The sequence below is a fragment of the Lepus europaeus genome, chromosome 6, assembly GCF_033115175.1.
Source record: "Lepus europaeus isolate LE1 chromosome 6, mLepTim1.pri, whole genome shotgun sequence".
NCBI lineage: Eukaryota > Metazoa > Chordata > Mammalia > Lagomorpha > Leporidae > Lepus > Lepus europaeus.
In genome coordinates this window covers 87,534,168-87,555,290 of record NC_084832.1, presented here as the reverse complement: position 1 = coordinate 87,555,290, position 21,123 = coordinate 87,534,168, and the positions used below count along the sequence as shown (strand labels likewise).

General features: G+C 40.6%; 1 protein-coding gene across 5 annotated transcripts in view; it reads right to left on the bottom strand.

Moving 5' to 3' along the window:
• Window positions 1–21,123, bottom strand: part of IFT88 (intraflagellar transport 88) — a 131,478-nt gene that overhangs the window by 62,500 nt on the left and 47,855 nt on the right. For 3 of the 5 annotated variants that reach the window (XM_062194525.1, XM_062194523.1, XM_062194521.1), the window contains 2 exons: window positions 19,597–19,683; window positions 52–151 (listed from right to left, as the gene is read on the bottom strand). In XM_062194525.1, coding sequence (XP_062050509.1) covers window positions 52–151; window positions 19,597–19,683 — 187 coding nt within the window. The remainder of the gene's footprint in view (window positions 1–51; window positions 152–19,596; window positions 19,684–21,123) is intronic. The other 2 variants (XM_062194522.1, XM_062194524.1) reach the window with 1 other exon arrangement.

Sequence of the window (21,123 nt, the reverse complement as noted above, 5' to 3'; positions counted from 1 at the left end):
TTGACCAATCAACATATGAAATGCCATCTAGAGATATTTTTTGAAACTTACTTGGGTAAAGTCCTTTTGTCTCAAATATGTAATTGCTTTGTTTATTTCCAGGTCATTGGCTAGCTCTACATATTGAGACGCTTTCACCACTTCCACACACCTATAACATAAAACACAAAAAAAGTTACTTAGTATTTTACTATATTTATGTTTTTGGTTTCCTTAACTGTGACTGTTCGAAGATATTTTAAACTGCCCCTAGTGTTCTGTATACTTCCTTCAACACAGGCTTTAAGTTAATGAAATCTTCAGGTTAAAACAAATTTTCTTATCAAATCTCTCATTAGATTATTATTATTTACAGTATTTTAAATAAATAACCCAACTAAAATACCGAGATTTTCAGAGTGTATAAAAAAGACAAGAGTGGAGCCGGCGCTGTGGTGCAGTGGATGCCATATGGGCGCCGGTGCAAGCTGCTCCACCTCTGATTCAACTCCCTGCTAAGGCACCTGGGAAAGCAATGGAAGATGGCCCACATGCTTGGGCCCCTGTACCCAGGTGGGAAACCCAGAAGAAGCTCCAGGCTTCTGGCTTCGAATCGACCCAGCCCCAGCCACTGCAGCCATTTGGGGGAGTGAACTGGTAGATGGAAGAGTCTCTCTCCTTCTCTCTCTCTGTAACTCTGCCTTTCAAATAAATAAATCTTAAAAAGAAAAAAAGGCAAAGGTGTATGGCCTAAAAGAGATACATCTTAAGAACACAGATCAAAAAGTAAAGTAATGCCAGCGCCGCGGCTCACTAGGCTAATCCTCCACCAGTGGAGCCGGCATACCGGGTTCTAGTCCCAGTCGGGGCGCTGGATTCTGTCCCGGTTGCCCCTTCTCCAGGCCAGCTCTCTGCTGTTGCCCGGGAGTGCAGTGGAGGATGGCCCAAGTGCTTGGGCCCTGCACTCCATGGGAGACCAGGAGAAGCACCTGGCTCCTGCCTTCGGATCAGCGCGGTGCGCCGGCCGCAGCGTGCCAGCCGCGGCAGCCATTGGAGGGTGAACCAACAGCAAAGGAAGACCTTTCTCTCTCTATCTCTCTCTCTCACTGTCCACTCTGCCTGTCAAAAAAAAAAAAAAAAAAAAAAACCAAAGTGAAAAAAGATATACCACCAATCAAAAGAAAGCATTCAAAGCAGACTTGAAGGCAAGAGATATTACTATAAGTAACAGAGGAAATTTTTTAATGATAAGGGGCTTATTCCACCAGGGATACATCCAGATTTTTAAATCTGCATCCAGTAATAACATAGATCCAAAATATGGAAAGCAAAAACTTTGAAATCCAAGTGAATAAACCTAGAAATCTACAATCATAATAATAATAAAAAAAAACTTTAGCATACTTCTCAACAGTTGTAAGAACAGGTAAACAACAAGGATCAGATCTGAACAACAAACTTTCCCTGATATATATGTGACACTACTCCCAACCATAACAGAACACATGTTCTTTTAGGTGCATCTTTTAAAAAAAGATTTATTTAGTTTATTTAAAAGGCAGAGGTACAGAGAGGCAGAGAAAGAGAGAGAAGGCTTCCATCTGCTAGTTTACTCCCCAGATGGCTACAACGGTTGGAGGTGCACCGATCCGAAGCCAAGAGCCTCTTCCAGATCTCCCACATGGGTGCAGGGGTCCAAGGACTTGGACCATCTTCTATTGCTTTCCCAGGCCACAGCAGAGAGCTGGATGGGAAAGTGGAGCTGCCGGGACTCAAACCGGTGCCCCTATGGGATGCCAGTGCTGCAGGTGGCGGCTTTTCCTGATACGGCACAGCACTGGCCCCTTAAGTACACTTGAATTATGCACTGAGCCTCAGTAATTTTTTTTCAAGATTTATTTATTTACTTGAAAGTCAGAGTTACACAGAGAGAAGGAGAGGCAGAGAGAGGTCTTCCACCTGCTGGTTCACTCCCCAATTGGCTACAACAGCTGGAGCTCTGCCGATCCAAAGCCAGAAGCCAGGAGCTTCTTCCGGGTCTCCCATGTGGGTACAGGGGCCGAAGATAACTGGGGCCATCTTCTACTGCTTTCCCAGGCCATAAAGAGCTAGATGGGAAGTGGAGCAGCTGGGACTCGAATTGGCTCCCATATGGGATGCCAGCACTGCAAGTGGTGGCCTTACCTGCTACGCCACAGCCCCGGTCCCCCTCAGTAATTTTAAGATTTTATTTATTTGAAAGGCCGAGTTATACACACACACACACACACACACACAAAGAGAGACTGAGAGAGAGACAGAGACAGAGAGACAGAGATCTTCCATCTGCTGGTTCACTCCAGAAATTGTCACATTGGCCAGGGCTGGGCCAGACCAAAGCCGGGAGTCAGGAGCTTATTCGGGGTCTCCCACATGGATGGCGGGGGCCAAAGTACTTGAGCCATCTTCACTGCTTTTCCCAGGCTATTAACAGGGAATTGGATCAGAAATAGAGCAGCCAGGACCCAAACCAGGCCCATATGGAATGTCAGTATCACAGGCGGTGGCTTTACCTACTACACCACAGCATTGGCCCTTCAACAAATTTTAAAGAAGTTGAAATCTTTCAGTGTGTACTAGCAGATCACAATGAAATTAAACTAGAAGTCAGTGAGAAAAAGGTAATGGAAAATATGCAACTTCCTGGAAATTAAAGACTATCAAAGGATACAAAGTCAACACAAAAATTCTGTTGCATTTCTGTACACAAGGATATTAAGAACATAATTCCATTTACAAAAGCATCAAAAAGAGTAAAACACTTGAATAAACACAGACAAGAAGGTGAAAGTTTACAAAATACTGGTGAAAGAAATGAAAGAAAATGTAAATAAATAGAAACAGATCCTATGTTTGGAAATATACCCTATAATTAGAAGACTTAACACTGTTCAGATAGCAATATTACCCAAAGTAATCTACAAATTCAATGCAATTTCTATCAAAAATCCCAATGAGTTTTTCGAGGCAGATTTAGAAAAGCTCATCTAAAATTCATATGGAATTTCAAAGAACTCTGAGTAGCCAAAAGAATCTAAAAAAGAGCAAAGCTGAAGGATTCACATTTCGATTTCAAAACTTATTACCAAGCTACAGTAATCAAACAGAGTGGTACTGGGATAAAGAGAGATGCACAGATCAGTAGAATAGAGTGGAAAGCCCAAAAATAAACTTCCTCATGTAATCAAATGGTTTTCATTTTAAGATTTATTTATGGGGCTGGCATTGTGGCATAGTAGGTTAAGCCACCACCTGTGACACCAGCACCCCATATGAGTGACAGCTCATGCCCCAGCTACTTCACTTCCCATCCAGCTCCCCGTGAATGTGCCTGGAAAAGCACAAAAGATGGCCCAAGTGCTTGGGCTCCTGCACCAACACAGGAGACCCAGGTAAAGCTCCTATCCTAGCTTTGGCCTGGCCCAGCCCTGGCCATTGCAGCCATTTGGGAAGTGAACCAGTGGATAGAAGAAAGATCTCTCTCTCTCTCTCATAAACGTTTGAAAGATGGAGGGAGGGAGAGAGAGAGAGAGAGAGAGAGAGCATGAATCAATCTTAAAACTGCTGGTTCATTCCCCAATGTCGTCAACAGCCAGGGCTAAGCAAGGCTGAAGCCAGCAGCCTGGAACTCCGAGTCTCTCATATGGGTGGCAGGGACTCAAGCACTTGAGTCATCATTTGCTGCTTTCCCTGGCACTTTAGCAGGAAGTAGGATTAGAAGGGGAACAATTACAACTCAAACCAGAACTCCAGTGTGAGATGCCAGAGTTGCCAGTGGTGGCTTTTCTCACTGCATCACAACACTGGCCTAGTCAAGTGGTTTTTGACAAGGATGTCAAGACCATTCAGTAAAGAAACAAAACTTTTTTCAACAGTGCTGGGAAACAGACTGTTCACATTCAGAAGAATAAAGTTCACGACTAATCTAATATCATATACAGAAATTAATTCAAAGGAGATCAAAGACCTGACTATAATTCCTAAAATTATGGAACTCACAATGGAAAACATCTTCTCCAAAGACGATTTGCACATGGCCTCTACACACATGGCCTCTACTAACACATGAGAAGATGCTCAACAGCTCTAATTGTTAAGGTAATATATTTTAAAACTACAATGAGATACCACTTCACTTTCATTAGGATGGCTACTACCAAAAAAATAGAAAATAACAAATGGTGGCAAGAATGTGGAGCAATTGCGATTCTTGTGTACTGTTGGTAGGAATGTAAAATGCTACATAAAACACTATAGCACTGTAAAAAACAGTATGACAGCTCCTCAAAAAATTAAAAGTATTAAATAGGCACATATACACATACATATATATGTATATGTGTATGTGTGTCCAGAAAAGTTGAAAGCAGGATCTTGAAGAGATATTTGTACACCCATGTTTACTAGCATTGCTCCCACTAGCAGCCCAAGTATCCACTAATAGATTAATGAATAAGGACAATGTGGAGAATACTATTCAGTCTGAAGAAGAAAGGACATCCTGACATATACCACACCATGGATGAACACTGAGGGTATTATTCTAAATGAAATAAGACAGGCACACAAAAAATGTACTGCAAGATTTGATGCAAAATATTTACAAAATTCCTATAGCAGATAACAGACTTAGCGGTAGACTGCTGAAAGCTTTGCCCCAAGATATCAGAAACAAAACAAATTCCTTACTAAATCACCTCTTCAACATCCTAACTGGATGCTCTAGCCATTTCAAAGAAATTAACAAAGACAAGCATAAAAATTGAAGAGAAATAAAATTGTTATTACTTGCAGGTGGCACAAATATGTATGTATTTAATAAAAAACTAGAGATAACTGCTATTCAAGTTAACAGGTTAATTTATTAAGGTTATTGGGTATAAGATAAATATATAAAAACCAACACTGTATCTATATACCAGCAAAACACAAGTAGAAAATTAAATTTTTTTAGATTTAAAAAAAATTATTTGAAAGACAGTTACAGAGAGAGGTAGAGACAGAGAGAGAAAGAGAGGTCTTCCATCTATGTTCACTCCCCAGATGACCACAATGGCCAGAGTTGAGCTGATCTGAAGCCAGGAGCCAGGAGCTTCTTCCAGGTCTCCCACGGAAGACTCTGCCTTTCAAATAAATAAATAAATCTTTAAAAAAATTGAACAAAAGATCTGGACAAAATTATCTAGATGACAAGCACATGAAAGATGCCCAACATCACATGACATAATTATAAATTAGGCCGGCGCCGTGGCTTAACAGGCTAATCCTCCACCTTGCGGCGCCAGCACACGGGGTTCTAGTCCCGGTTGGGGCGCCGGACTCTATCCCGGTTGCCCCTCTTCCAGGCCAGCTCTCTGCTATGGCCCGGGAAGGCAGTGGAGGATGGCCCAAGTGCTTGGGCCCTGCACCCGCATGGGAGACCGGAAGAAGAGCCTGGCTCCTGGCTTCGGATCAGCGAGATGCGCCGCCCGCAGCGGCCATTGGAGGGTGAACCAACGGCAAAAAGGAAGACCTTCCTCTCTGTCTCTCTCTCTCTCACTATCCACTCTGCCTGTCAAAAAAAAAAAAAAATTATAATTACAAATTAAAACAACTCAGTAACCACTATATTCTCACTAGTAAAGCCAAATTTCTAAACACCAAATATTGTCAAAGATGTGGAGCAAAAGGAATTCTCTTTCAGTGCTAGTGGAAATGCAAAATGATATATCATTTAGAATGACAGTTTTGGGGGTGAGTGCTGTGGCTTAGAGAGTAAAGCTGTCACCTGTAGTGCTGGCATCCCATATGGGTGCCAGTTTGAGTCCCCGCTGCTCCACTTCTGATCCAGCTCTCTGCTATGGCCTGGGAAATCAATAGCAGATGGCCCAAGTCCCTGGGCCTCTGCCCCCGAGGTGGGAGACCTGGAAGAAGCTCCTGGCTCTTGGCTCCTGGATTTGGATCGGTGCAGCTCCGACCATTGTGGCCATCTGGGGAGTGAACCAGCACATAGGAGATTCTCTCTGCCTCTCCTTCTCTCTCTTGTGTATCTCTGACTTTCAAATAAATAAATAAATCTTGAAAACAGAACAAAAGACAGTTGGGCAGTTTCTTACAAAAATAAGCATATTCTTCCCATATGACTCAGCAACTGAACTCCTTAGTATTTACCCAAAAAGTTAAGAACTTACATCTATACAAAAACCTGCACATGTCTTTGTTCATAACTGCCCAAACTCAGAAGTAACCAAGATGCCCTTCAATAAGTGACTGGGTATATATCATATAATAGATTGTGTGTTATTCAGCCTTTTTAAAAAAGGCCTATCAAGGAACAAAAAAATATGGCGGAAACTTAAAGATGTGTTACTAAGTATAAGAAGCCAATCTGAAAAGGCTACATACTGTAGATCCCAACTATATGACATTCTGGAAAAGGCAAAACTATGGAAGCAGTAAAAAGTCTGGTGGTACCAACGGTGTGTGGAGAGGGATGGATGAAAAAGGTGAGGACAGAGGATTCTTATGGCAATGATACTACTCCATATGATGGCTATAATGGTACCTACATTTGTCAAAACTCACAGAATGTATAACACAAAGAAAGAATCCTAATATAAACAATGGGCACTGGATGATAAGGATGTTCCAGTGTTGGTTCATCAGCTGTAACAAATATACTACACTGGTGGGGAAGGTGCAGCAAAGGGGTATGCAAGAACTCCATACAATCTGCTCAATTATGCCATGAACCTAAAATTTCTCTAAAAAGAATAAGTTTATTCTTTTTTTTTTTTGTATCCCAGAGAGTTGTTTGTGGTAATTAAGTTGATTCTAAAATTTATATGGAAGTGACAAGGACCAAAAGTAGTCAAGGCAATCCTGAACAAAGGTAGAGAACTTACACTGCCTATCCTAGTCCACTCAGGCTCCTTGAACAACACGTTATAAACTGTGTGGCTGATCAACAGCAGCAGCTTAATTCCAGTGGTTCTGTAGACTGGGAAGACCAAGACCAAGGTCCCAGCAGATTCACTGTCTGGTGATGGTCTGCTTTCTAGTTCACAGAATGGTGTCTTTTGTTGTGTTTTCACATACTGCAAGGGCCATTCCGAGATCTCTCTTTTTTTTTTAAAAAAAATGGATATTTTATTCAAAGTATTTTAATACAATGCACATGGAGTAAGGGTCTCAAAACCTCATTAATAGATGAGAATTCTTTGAAGAGTTTTACTGCCTTTTTCCAATTATCATTTCTTTTGTTTTTTAATGATTTATTTTTTTCCTTTTTTTAGTTTTATTTATTTATTTTCCCCCAGAAATCTTTTATTTAAGACAAACAGACTTTATGCATTTCATAAATACAAAATCAGGAACATAGTGATGGTGATTCTTCCCACTGTACCCACCCTCCGACCCCCACTCCTATAATTCTTCCTCCTCCTTCTCCTATCCCATGCTTATTTCTTACTAAGATCTATTTTCAATTAATTTTATACACTGAAGATTAACTCTATACTAAGTAAAGAGTTCAACAAATAGTATGAAAGAAAAAAACTTCCTCAATAGTTTTTTGTTTTCCCTTTTGATTTCTTCAATGACTCACTGTTCATTCAGGAGCATGTTGTTCAGTCTCCATGTGTTTGCATATGCTCTAGAGATTCCTGAGTTGGTGGATTTCCAGTTTCATTCCGTGGTGGTCCAAGAAGATGCATGGTATGGTTTTTATTTTTTTTTTAATTTGTTGAGACTTGGTTTATGGCCTGGTCTGTGGTCAATCTTAGAGAAAGCTCCATGCACTGGTGAAAAGAATGTGTATTCTGCAACTGAAGGATGAAAAGTTCTGTAGATATCCATTAGGTTCATTTGGTCTGTAGTGCTGACTATCTGCAGTTTACTTGCTGATTTTCTGTCTGGTTGTTCTGTCCACTGCTGAAAGTGGGGTATTGAAGTCCCCCATTACTACTGCATAGAAGTCTATGTTTGCCTGTAGATCCACTAACATTTCTTTTAAATAGCCAGGTGCCCTGTAATTAGGTGCATATACATTTATTATAGTCACATCTTCCTGTTGAATTGATCCCTTAATCACTGCATAGTTCCCTTGTCTCTTAACAGTTTTTTTCTTCAAGTCTATTTTGTCTAGTATTAGGATGGCTACACCATCTCTTTTTTGGTTTCTGTTAGCATGGAATATCTTTTACCAACCTTTCACTTTCAGTCTGCATGCATCTTTGTTGGTGAGATGTGTTTCTTGTAGGCAGCAAATAGATGGGTTTTGTTGTTTAATCCATTCAGCCAGCCTGTGTTTTTTAACTGGAGAGTTGAGGACATTTACATTCAAGTTGACTACTGATAAGTAACAATTTGGTCCTGCTGTTTTTCCACAAATATTCCTATTATTTACTTTGGATTTCCTTTGTACTTTTACTGGGAGATTTTCTCCCTTCACATTCTTTCATAGTGATGGCCATGTTTCTGTGTGTGTGTGTTTCTGTGTGTAGCATATCCTTAAGCATCTTTTGTAAGGCTGGGTGCAAGGTGACAAATTCTTTCATTTCTGTTTGTTATGGAAGGCCTTTATTTCACCTTCATTCATAAATGAGAACTTTGCAGGGTACAGTATTCTGGGTTGACAGTTTTTTTTCTCTTATTACTTGGAATATATCTCACCATTCTCTCCTAGCCTGTAGTTTTTCTAATGAAAAGTCAGCTGTGAGTTCAATTGGAGATCTTCTGAAAGTAATCTAGCATTTCTCTTGTGCACTTTTTAGAATCTTTTCTTTATATTTTACTGTGGAGAGTTTGACTACAATGTGTTATGGTGAAGATTTTTTCCTGGTCATATCTATTAGGAGTTCTGTGTGCTTCCCATACTTGGATGTCCCTTTCTTTCTCCAAATTAGGGAAGTTGTCTGTAATTATTTCATTAAAAAGGCCTCCTAATCCATTCTCTCTTTCCACGCCTTCAGGAACTCCTAGGACCCATATGTTGGGTTGTTTGATAGTATCCCATAGATAGCCAACACTGCTTTATAGTTTTCTAATTTCTTCTTCTTTTTTTTTTTTTGTCTGATTGTAAAATTTCCAGAAAATTGTCTTCTAACTTGAATGTTCTTTCTTCTGCATCACCGAGTCTGTTGTTAAGGCTTTCCACTGCATTTTTATTTGTTCTGTTGATTTCTTCATTTTCAATATTTCATTTTGATTTCTCTTTAAAATCTCCATTTCATGGGAAAAATTTTCTTTCATGTCATGTATGGATTTCTTTAGTTTGTGGATTTGCTTCTGATTATTTCTAAGTAATCCTACAATAAATTTTTTGAATTGTTTCTGGCATTTCTTCAATCTCTTTATTTTCACATTCTAGTATTGAAGTGTTGTTGTGTTCCTTTGGGGGCATCATGTTGTCTTTCTTACTCTTGTTTCTTGAATTGCTGCATTTATTTATGGAGACACTTGTTGGTTTATTTTTTTCCCTGCGATGGCTTTTATCTTTGGACTATGTCTCTGTGGCTTAGTGGAGTGTCTGCTCTTTCAGTGAATACCCTGAGGCATGTGCTGGGTGTGGCCAGGGAGCTCCGTTCAGTGCTCCAGGGTGAGGGCATGTCCAAGGTGACTCCCAAATTGGGTGTGGTAAATCTCCTCTCTCTCTCTCTCTCTCTCTCTCTCTCTCTCTCTCTCTTTAATTAGAGGGGAGGTTTGTTCAGCTCTGTTGGTATAGTCTCATGCTCACCTCCTCTTCAAGGAGACCAATGCCTGGGTTATAGCCCCAGTGGGTGAAATATTCATCTGTGCTACCACAAGAACCACACAAAGGATCTGTGCAATCCTCAGTATGAGCACAGATCCCGCAGCAGTGACCTTCACCAGGGAATCAGGGAGCCCCAAGTGTGTGGAGCCACCCACAGTGACTGCCCAAAGACTCAGCCACATCTTGTGCTTTCCTATGCAGCTACAGTGTTTTCACAGTCCCAGCACATGAGGCTCCCACAGTCACAAACACCCAGCCCCCTGTCAATGCTCCCAGTCAAACTCAGGTGTCTCCTATCAGCTGGTTGCTGCGTGCAGGGTCATGAGCTGGTGCAGTTGTTACTTATGTCCAAAATGGTGCCCACCTGCTCTTGGCTAGTTACAGGACACCAGTGTTGGGTGGCCAGAGAGAGAAACATGCCCACTTTTTTTTTTTTTCTCTCTAGGTTGGCAGCCAGAGGGCTCCAAGCCAAACTCACACAAGGCTCTTCCTGCAGCTTTATCATCAGTGGCTTGGGCTGCTGCAGTTTGGTCTTACTTCACTCTCAAAAGCTGGTGCTGAGGTTCTCAGCTGATGGGGTCCTGAGTTGTACGTGTCCACACCATCCACATAGATCCACAGTGTCCCTCTAATTTGCGTGGAGTTCCCTCTGCTGTTTCCTCCCTAACTCTTCCCTGAGATTGCACTCTCTCCACATTCATTTAACTATTTTCCCTTAGACTAGAGCAGTGAGCTCTCTCCCTATTCCACCATCTTAGTGCCTCTCCTGAGATCTCTTTTATGAGGGCACTATTCCCATTCATGAGGGTGCCACCCTCTAACCTAATCATCTCCCAGATGCCCTACCTTCTAATACCTTGGGGGTTAGGATTTCAACATCTAAATATTGAGGAGACACAAACATTCAAAACATAGCACTATCAAAAGTTATAAACTACAGAAATTTAGACAATGCAGTTTTAGTACAAGAATAGATAAGTGGACCAAAATAATTGAATAAAGTTTCCATACACAGACCTATACATAATCATTTAATATGTGTCAAAGGTGATACCATAGTGCAGTGGGCAAAGTATAATCTTTTCAGCAGTGATGTTGGATTGATTGGGTTTTTGACCTTACTCCACACTATACACACAAAAACACAATTCCATATGGATTGCATGAGTATACTGAAATGAACAGTAACACTTCTAGAAGAAAACATAGGAAAATATTTTCATGAAGGTGAAATATACAAGTTTCCTTAAAAGGACACAAAAAAGAAATACCAAATAAATACAAAGCAAAAGTCTTCAATGGGCTCTTCACAAAAAATATTGAATTTGCATGACAAATCAACAAGAAACCATGAGATGCCACCAGGATGGTTGGCTAAAATTAAAAAAATACAAAGTACACCTTATATTTGTAATCAATTAGAATTTTCATATCCTGCTGGTGGGGGTATAAATAGTAAGTACAATGGCTATGGAAAACTGTCCAGCAGCATAGATTTTTTTTTTTTTTTTGGACAGGCAGATTTAGACAGTGAGAGAGAGAGAGACAGAGAGAAAGGTCTTCCTTTTCCGTTGGTTCACCCCCCAAATGGCCGCTTCAGCCGGCTCGCTGTGCCAATCCAAAGCCAGGAGCCAGGTGTTTCCTCCTGGTCTCCCATGCTGGTGCAGGGCCCAAGGACCTGGGCCATCCTCCACTGCCTTCCCGGGCCACAGCAGAGAGCTGGACTGGAAGAGGAGCAACCGGGACAGAATCCGGTGCCCCAACCGGGACTAGAACCCGGGGTGCCAGCGCCACAGGTGGAGGATTAGCCTAGTGAGCCACGGCACTGGCCAGCAGTATCTATTAAAGCTGAACATATGCAGACCTTAGGATCAAGCCTTTCCATTCAAAGGTATATGCCCAAGAGTGGACATCACCAACCAAGAGACATGCCTAACTGCACAACAATATTGATTGGGAGCATTTGTAACTGCAAACCACTACAAAGTGCATTAACATTAAAGTGGGTAAGTAAATTATGATATATTATCACCAAGAATGACTGCATAACAATGAAACAAACAAATTACTGGGTGCAAGGATGTTGATAACTCTCACAAATATAAATAAGTCACATACAAAAGAATATATACAGTATGATTACATCTATATGTTTTTAAAAACTAGATGGAGATTAAAGTATTAAAGGAAAGCAAGGAAGTGATTACCACTGAAGTCAGGGCAGATGTCAGTCTTCGGAGTGAGAGAGGGATTGGCCTAGGTTCAAGACCTTCCAAGGAGCCAACAATGTCCTGTTCTTTAAATTTCTTTTTTTTAAAGATTTATTTTTATTTATTTGAAAGGCAGAATTAGAGATAGAGGAGGAGAGACAGAGAGGTCTTCCACTTGCTGGTTCATTCTCCAAATGGTAGCAACAGCCAGTGCTAGGCTGATCCAAAGCCAGTAATCAGGAGCTTCTTCTGGGTCTCCCACATGGGTGCAAGGGCCCAAGCTACTTTCCCAGGTGCATTAGGAGGGAGCTGGATTGGAAGTGGAGCATCCAGGACTTGAACCGTCACTCATGTGGTACGCTACACCACAATGCCAGCCCCTAAATTTCACTTATTAAGCTATGTAATTATTACATGGGTGTTCGCTTTGTCATACATCATTGAGCTGAAGTCACTATTTTGTATAATTTTTTGTATATGCTTTATACCTCACAAAAAGGTAAAAAAAATCATATACAAAGGAAATAACAGAAATATAGCAAGAATGTCACAAGAATTTATAGTGAAAATCACAATAATTCCAGGAATGACTTTGTCTTTTTGTTTTTCAATAAAATAGTTGACTTACAGAATATGAATTTCCAACATGGGAAAGCCCAGAAAGAAACAATGATTTTTCTGTTTCATCTAAGGCCAGTTAAGGGGTTGGCGCTGTGGTAAAGCCATCACCTGCAAAGCCAGCTGGTTCATTTCACTGCTGCTCTACTTCTGATACAGCTCCCTGCTAATGGCTTGGGAAAAGTAGTGGAAATAGCCCAAGTGTTTGGGCCCCTGTAATCGATGTGGGAGACTCAGATGAAGCTCCTGGCTTCGGTATGGCCCACTGCTTGCCATTATGGCCACCTAGGGAGTGAACCAGTAGATGGAAGATTCTCTCTCTCCCTCTCCCTGTAACTTTCTGAAAGAATGAATGAACAAATAAATAAATACCAATTGAATCTTTCCCTGTAACGAATACCAGTAGCCTTCAAGAACTATGGCTTTTGTCACAACATGTCAGATATCTATCACAGAAGCCTACTGAAGATTTCAGAAATACTGATGCCTGAGTCCCCAAACCCAGAAATTCTGACATGCTTGGTCTAGAGTACAGCATTGGCATTTGGAGTTTTCTGAAATACCGTGATGATTTTAATATGCAGCCAAGAATGATACCATTTAGGTATATCAGAACCACTTGGAGGGCTGGATAGTAATGGACATATTTGCTCCTGACCTCAGAACCCTGACTCAGATCTGGTCATCAGTACTTCGGGGGAAATTTCAATGAATACAAGCTTAAAATCATTGACTTTGCAAAGGATGTTTGGCTCCACTTTCCAGCTCTACTTTCCATTCAGCTTCTTGTTTATTTTTTATTATTTTTTTTTTTGACAGGCAGATTTAGACAGTAAGAGAGAGAGAGACAGAGAGAAAGGTCTTCCTTTTCGATTGGTTCACCCCCCAAATGGCCGCTACAGCCGGCGCGCTGTGCCAATCCAAAGCCAGGAGCCAGGTGTTTCCTCCTGGTCTCCCATGCTGGTGCAGGGCCCAAGGACCTGGGCCATCCTCCACTGCCTTCCCGGGCCACAGCAGAGAGCTGGACTGGAAGAGGAGCAACCGGGACAGAATCCGGTGCCCCAACCGGGACTAGAACCCGGGGTGCCAGCGCCACAGGCAGAGGATTAGCCTAGTGAGCCGCGGTGCCAGCCTAAGCTTCTTGTTAATGTGTACCCTGGGAGGCAGCAGGTGATGAATCGAGTACTCAGGTTCCTGCCACTCTCATGGGAGACTCTGATTGAGTCCCAGGCTCCTGACTTAGGACTAGCTTGGCTTAGCTCTGGCTGTTTTGGGCATCTGGAGAATGAACTAGTGGATGAAGATCTCTCTATTTCTCTTTCTCTCTAATAAAAAAATATTTTTTTAAAAAAATCACTGACCTTAACTCTGTCCTTAATTAGGATAATACACATTTTTATTACTCAATTTTCTCAGCTACCAAAAGGCAATGATCATGTCTACCTCACTAGGATAAGGTGTGTAACAATGTTAATAAAGAATTCAAAATAGAGTTGTGTTCAATAAATTTGAACTAAAATATTTTTGCCATAATTTAAGGCATGAACTTGATGTCAGATCTGAACTGTGTGTGTGTGTATTTATACACACAGATATATATATATGTCTGTACATACACACACACGTATATATACACATACACAGATATATATACACACAGATATATATATATATACACACATATCTGTGTATATATGTATATATACTCACTGAAAAGTGGACTAGAAAGAAACATTATCTTTAATAAGATCCTATCTAATAAAAATATGTAAAATTTCTGTCTCTATAATGAACTTAGTAATGTAAATCCATTTTTAAAAGCTGGATACTGGCATATTTCAGATTTCAAACAGGCTGAAATACTCAACAACCAGAAAAACACTAGAAATAACTTTTTTAATAGCCCCATTACTACCATTAAAATTTTTTATAAGAAAACCAGCTTCAAAAAGTTAGATGTAAATGAACAGAAGAGTTCTTTCAAGTTAAAAATTGTTTTCTCTTAATGAATAATTTTAAGAACATAAACACAGAACTGCCTGAAGGGCTAAATTAAACAGAAGATATATTGGTTTCTTTCTTACTGAAAATGTAATTTAAAATTGTCCTAACAGAAATCAGATAGCTAAGTTTAAATAATTTTTTTAATTTGAAGTCATAAAAGTTATACAAACATTGCACAGATGTTATTTATAGCTTAAAAAAGTCTGTTCCTAGGGCCAGCATTATTGATAGTAGGTTAAACCTTCTCCTGTAGTGCCAGCATCCCATATGGGCACTGGCTGGTTCAAGGTTCAAGGTTCAAGGTTCGAGTCCCAGCTGCTCCACTTCTGATCCAGTTCTCTGCTAATGGCATGGGAAAGCAATGACCTGGGTGCTTGGGTCCCTGCATCCACATGGGAGACCAGGAAGAAGCTCCTGGTTCTTGGCTACAGATTGGCCCAGCTCTGGCCATTGTAGCCATCTGGGGAGGGAACCAGTGGATGAAAAACCTCTATCTCTGTCTCTCCCTCTCTCTGTCTGTAACTCTGCCTCTCAAATAAATACACAAATCTTAAAAAAAAAAAAAAAAGTCTGTTCCTGAATCTTCTGCAATGAATGTAATATATGAAAAAAGTAGACTTAAAGAAAGGGTAAAACTTATAAACAATCATATTATGGAATGCTTTCCTACATATAAAATACATTTTAGCCTCAATGAGAAGCTCTTAGTTGCCTCTAAAGAGTATTGTCCTAAATTTAAAATATATATCTGTAGCTATATCTCTGTGTACATATTTATAGGCAGAGTTGTATATGTTTAAATACACATTTTTTTTTTTTTTTGTACACAAAACAGACAGACATGGAGCATATTTCTGGCCTAGTGGTTCAGACACCTGCATTCCACATCAAAGTGCCTGAGTCTGATTCCCAGCTCTGGCTCCAAACTCCAGCTTCCTGCCAATGCAGACCCTGGGAGGCAGCAGTGGTGGCTCAAGTAGCTGAGTTCCTAACACCCTAGTGGAAGACTTAGGTTGATTTCCCAGCTCTGGACTCCATTCCGAGGCCAGCCCTGGATGTTACAGGAATTTGGGGAAAGAACCAGCAGATGGGAGTACTTTCTTTTCTGTTTCTCTGCCTCTCAAAATAATTAACAATATTATTAAAATAGATATATATATACATATATACATTCATATTTATATATACATAAATAAATATAAGAAAGTTTCATGAGTATACACATGTCTTTCTTCAAAATTACAGAAATTAAATTTGCACTAGACTTTCACATTACCTGAGACCTGGCAAATCTTTCAAAAAACTGACAAGTCCTATCTAAAGAAATGGGTACCTACCTAGTTAACAGAAAAAAAATAAGACATTATATTCTAGATCACAAATGAGATTTTGAAAATACTTATGAATTTTAACAACTACTATAAGAAACATATTAAGGTCACCATGCTTTTTGGCTAAACCAATAAACGTTTATACTGGGTAACATAAATAAATGCTGGGCCACAATAAAATACTGTATGAGCATAAATCTGGACCTCCAAAAGCAATAGATTGGTTACATCTTGTAACCAATACAGCAAAGCCTGCAGATGTCTCCTCACACTTAGCAATGAATGACAAAGGAACAACCAGACAAAAAGAAACTGTTCTTGGAAACATGAAAAAAAATACTTAAATAAAATAATTAAATGGAAGAGTTGGATGACAAAGTCAAGGTCTCCCAGAAAGCAAAACAGAGATGGAAAACACTACACCAGAGAATGCAAGGGACAACAAAAGCCACAATTCAATCAACTGAAATTTGGAACTGGATGAGAAGAGAGAAAATTATCAAAGAAATGATACAATAATACTTCCCCAAGTTGAGAATTGAGGGGCCCACTGAGTGCTTAGAAGGAATATAGGAAAAAAGACAATCTTAAACACATTTTTATGAAATTCCATAGTAACAAAACCAGAGAGAGAATGTATAAAAATCTTCAGAAAGCAATGCAAGTCATCTATAAATTATAACATTAGACTTCCAGTCAGCAATAATGCTAGCTACATATGCTCTTAAAGTTCTCAAAGAAAATACATTACAACCTAGCATTTTTTATGTTTTCCATCAATGAAGAATGAAGACAAAATTAGACATTTACAGATCTGTGTGTGACAGACATTAGGGTGTTAATTCAGGATGAACTGGGGGAGTGGGGTGGAACTAGAGCTATTTCTTCTTAAACAAGAAAGAAGATCCAAAGGATAGAAACGAAGATAGTTAGCACCAGGCCAACTCAATAAGCAACTTGGAGAAACTAGAGCACAGAGAAATCCTGGGAAGAAGTCTCTCTCTCTCTCTCTCTCTCTCTCTCTCTCTCTCTTCTTTCCTCCCCCCCCCCCTTTTTTAAAATAAGATTTATTTATTTATTTGAAGGGCAGAGTTACAGAGAGAGGAGAGACAGAGAGAGAGAGAGAGAGAGAGAGAGAGAGAGAGAGAGAGACCTTCCACCTGCTGCTGGTTCACTCCCCAAATAGCCACAATGGCCAAGACTGGGTCAGGCTGAAGCCAAGAGCCAGGAGATTCTTCCAGGTCTCCCATATGGGTGCAGGGGCCCAGGGACTTGGGCCATCTTCCACTGCTTTCCCAGACATATTAACAGGGAGCTGCAGTGGAAGTGGGGCAGCCAGGACTTGACCCAGTGCCCACAAGAGATGTTGGCACTGCAGGCTGCGGTTAAACTTGCTATGCCACAACACCAGCCACCATGGAAGGAGAATTCTTAAGAAAAATACCAGACCCCAATCAAAGCAAAGAATGCAAGAAGGACAGGCAACTGGAAACACCAGTAAAAACAAAACACCAAAAGGAAGAAACTGAAGCCTCCAGTCCAAATTAAAACAGGAAGATATTAGATTCCATGGTACAGATTACAGCCCAAGGGATATAATAACAAAATGGACAAGAATCTGAAAGATAACAAGGATATAATAAAGGAAACATGTGACTTCCTTGTTTTAGTTTTTAAAAGATTCATTTATTTGAATGGCAGAGTGACAGAGAGAGAATCTTCCATCCTCTGGTTTACTCACCAAATAGCCACAGTGGCCAGAACTAAGACAGGCTGAAGCCAGGAGCCAGGAACTCCATCCTGGTCTCCCACATGGTGGCAGGGGCCTAGGTACTTGGGCCATTCCCTGCTGCTTTCTCAAGCACATCAGTGGGGAGCTGGATCAGAAGTGCAGCAGCTGGGACCCAAACCTGCACTCTACTATGGGATGCTGGCATCGCACGCAGCAGCTCAGTTCACTAGGCCACAGGCCAACCTCCACATTACTTCTATGAAATATAAAATATAACTAGAAAATTAGCAATGTAACTCTCACAGTTAATTTTCTTACTGTGTACGTGTATCTTGGATTTTAAAATTCTGGTAAGGGACAATATAGAGGAGATCACAGACTCACTCTACGTTCAACAGACCAAAGGAGAGTTTTGTGAGGGGCAGATTTGGATTCAATACGAGGAAAGACTTTTTAACCTGTAAAGATGTTTACAAATGAAATAAACAAACAGAAGAATCCAAGAAGAAATTAAATGATCACCAGGATGTTATAAAAGGGATTCCAAAGTGAAGTATAGAATAAATTTAATCACTTGTTCATTCAACAAATGACCTAAGATTTTCCAATTCTAAAACTCTTTACTCTTTCAATACAAATTGAGTATTCCTATTATAGAAATCCAAAATCTGAAGCTTTTTGTGCATTATGTTAATGCTCCAAAGTTTCAGGATATTGCAGCATTTTGAATTTCAAATTAGGGAAGCTCAACCAGTAAAGCCTATGCAAATATTACAAATTCTGAAAAACTCCAAAATCTAAAATACTTCCTGGTTTCAGATAAGGGATATGAATATTCAACCTGTATTTTACATCAGGACTGAACCACCTTTTGGGATGTGAGAGCTATTACTCAAGATGGAAAAATTAGTACTACTGGCAAACTTAAGGTAGAAAAAGGAAAAAATGAGAAAAGATTATTAAAATAAAGAGGTCATAAGTTGAAATTCATACCATGAAAAGAATTATTTTCTACATAATAGTGGCACACCTGCCCTAAAAATTTAGTTTTATGAAACAACATGAACCATAATAAAAACATTCTGGAGCGGGCATTTGGCATAGCAGATAAGTTGCCATTTGGGATACCCACACCCCATAACTGAGTGCCTGATTTGTGTCCCAGCTTCTCCATTTCTGATTTAGCTTCCTGCTAATATGTACACTGGAAGGCAGCAGATAATGGCTCACGCATTTGAGCCCCTACAACCCCCATGGAAGACCCATATTGAAAGCCAGGCTCCTGGCTTCAGCTGGCCCAGCACTGGCTGTTTTATGCATTTTGGGAATGAAATAGCAGATGGAAGATCTCTTTCTGTCTCTGTCCCTCTGCCTTTCAAAAAAAGTAAATACATAAAAATTTAAGAAAAGGAAAATATCTTATTAGAACGTTCACAACAACCTATATTAGTCCTAAATATAGGGGGCCGGCGCTGTGGTGCAACAGGTTAAAGCCCTGGCCTGAAGCGCCGGCATCCCATATGGGTGCCAGTTCTAGTCCCAGCTGCTCTTCTTCCGATCCAGCTCTCTGCTATGGCCTGGGATAGCAGTAGAAGATGGCTCAAGTCCTTGGGCCCCTGCACCTATGTAGGAGACCTGGGGGAAGCTCCTGGCTCCTGGCTTTGGATTGGCACAGCTCCGGCTGTTGTGGCCATTTGGGGAGTGAACCAGAGGATGAAAGACCTCTCTCTCTCTCTCTCTGCCTCTCCTTCTCCTCTCTGTGTAACTCTTTCAAGTAAATAAATAAATCTTAAAAAAAAAAAACTAAATATATCTGTTTAATAAATACAAATCAACATTCATAATCATTTACTCATTCCCTAACAAAATTAATTTTTAAATCAATAAAAATACAAATTATTGACAAGAAACACAATATCCATGCAGTTTTAGTGAATTTCTCTCTCTTACCAATCATAACCTACAGCAAAAGATGTTTCAATTACAGGAGCAATGAGTTTCGCAGCTGTCATGATGTATTTTTCTGCCATGGCTTTCCTATATCAAACAAACAAATAATTTATTTAGATATTTATATATAAATAGTTTAGATTCCTTTCATAAATTTTAACTAAATATTAGCAATCAAACCTAACATTTCACAGATGCTTATGAGACAATGGAAAGCTACACCAGAGAACTTTATACGGTTAAAAATCATGATGAGGAAACATGACTAGTGAGCCATCACTGCCTTCTGGATCAACACTCATTTATTTTCTTTTTTTCCTCTATGATACTTCAGACAAACTAAAGAAAGAGATACTTGAGAGACACAAGGCACTGCAGGAATCACATAAAGTATGCTTCTACATATAAAAGTAACATATACATAAAGGAGCAGAAATGGACATTAAAAAATATTGTGCGGTAAATGGTAAAACTGTATTACTTCATACTGCTTTTGTTTTATTTTTTTATTTTTTTATTTTTTTATTTTTGACAGGCAGAGTGGACAGTGAGAGAGAGACAGAGAGAAAGGTCTTCCTTTTGCCGTTGGTTCACCCTCCAATGGCCGCTGCGGTAGGCGCGCTGCGGCCAGCGCACCGCGCTGATCCGAAGCCAGGAGCCAGGTGCTTCTCCTGGTCTCCCATGGGGTGCAGGGCCCAAGCACTTGGGCCATCCTCCACTGCACTCCCTGGCCACAGCAGAGAGCTGGCCTGGAAGCGGGGCAACCGGGACAGGATCGGTGCCCCGACCGGGACTAGAACCTGGTGTGCCGGCGCCGCAAGGCGGAGGATTAGCCTAGTGAGCTGTGGCGCCGGCCCACACTGCTTTTGTATTTATACTATTGGAACATACTCATATTTAAAATTTACACTGCCACCATTTTTGTAAACTGTTTTACAAAATAAGTATACCGCTGGCGCTGCGATCACTAGGCTAATCCTCCGCCTTGTGGCACCGGCACACCGGGTTCTAGTTCCGGTCGGGGCACCAGATTCTGTCCCGGTTGCCTCTCTTCCAGGCCAGCTCTCCGCTGTAGCCAGGGAGTGCAGTGGAGGATGGCCCAAGTGCTTGGGCCCTGCACCCCATGGGAGACCAGGAGAAGCACCTGGCTCCTGCCGTCGGATCAGCACGGCGGCCATTGGAGGGTGAACCAACGGCAAAAGGAAGACCTTTCTCTGTCTCTCTCTCTCACTGTCCACTCTGCCTGTCAAAAAAAAAAAAAAAAAGTATACCAATTTATAGTGGTGGGTGAAGCTCTCTTAGTCTTTTTTCTTGGATTTATATACAAAGCAGTTTTTTTTTTCAAAGTCATTGCATCTTTTTTTTAATCCCCCCCACAAAGAAACCTTTTATTTAAGAAATACAGACTTCATGCATTTCGTAAGTACAACTTTAGGAATATAGTGAGTCTTCCCACCATACCTGCCCTCCTACCCATCTCCCATCCCTCTACCTCCTCCCTCTCCCATTCTCAGTCCCATTCTCCAC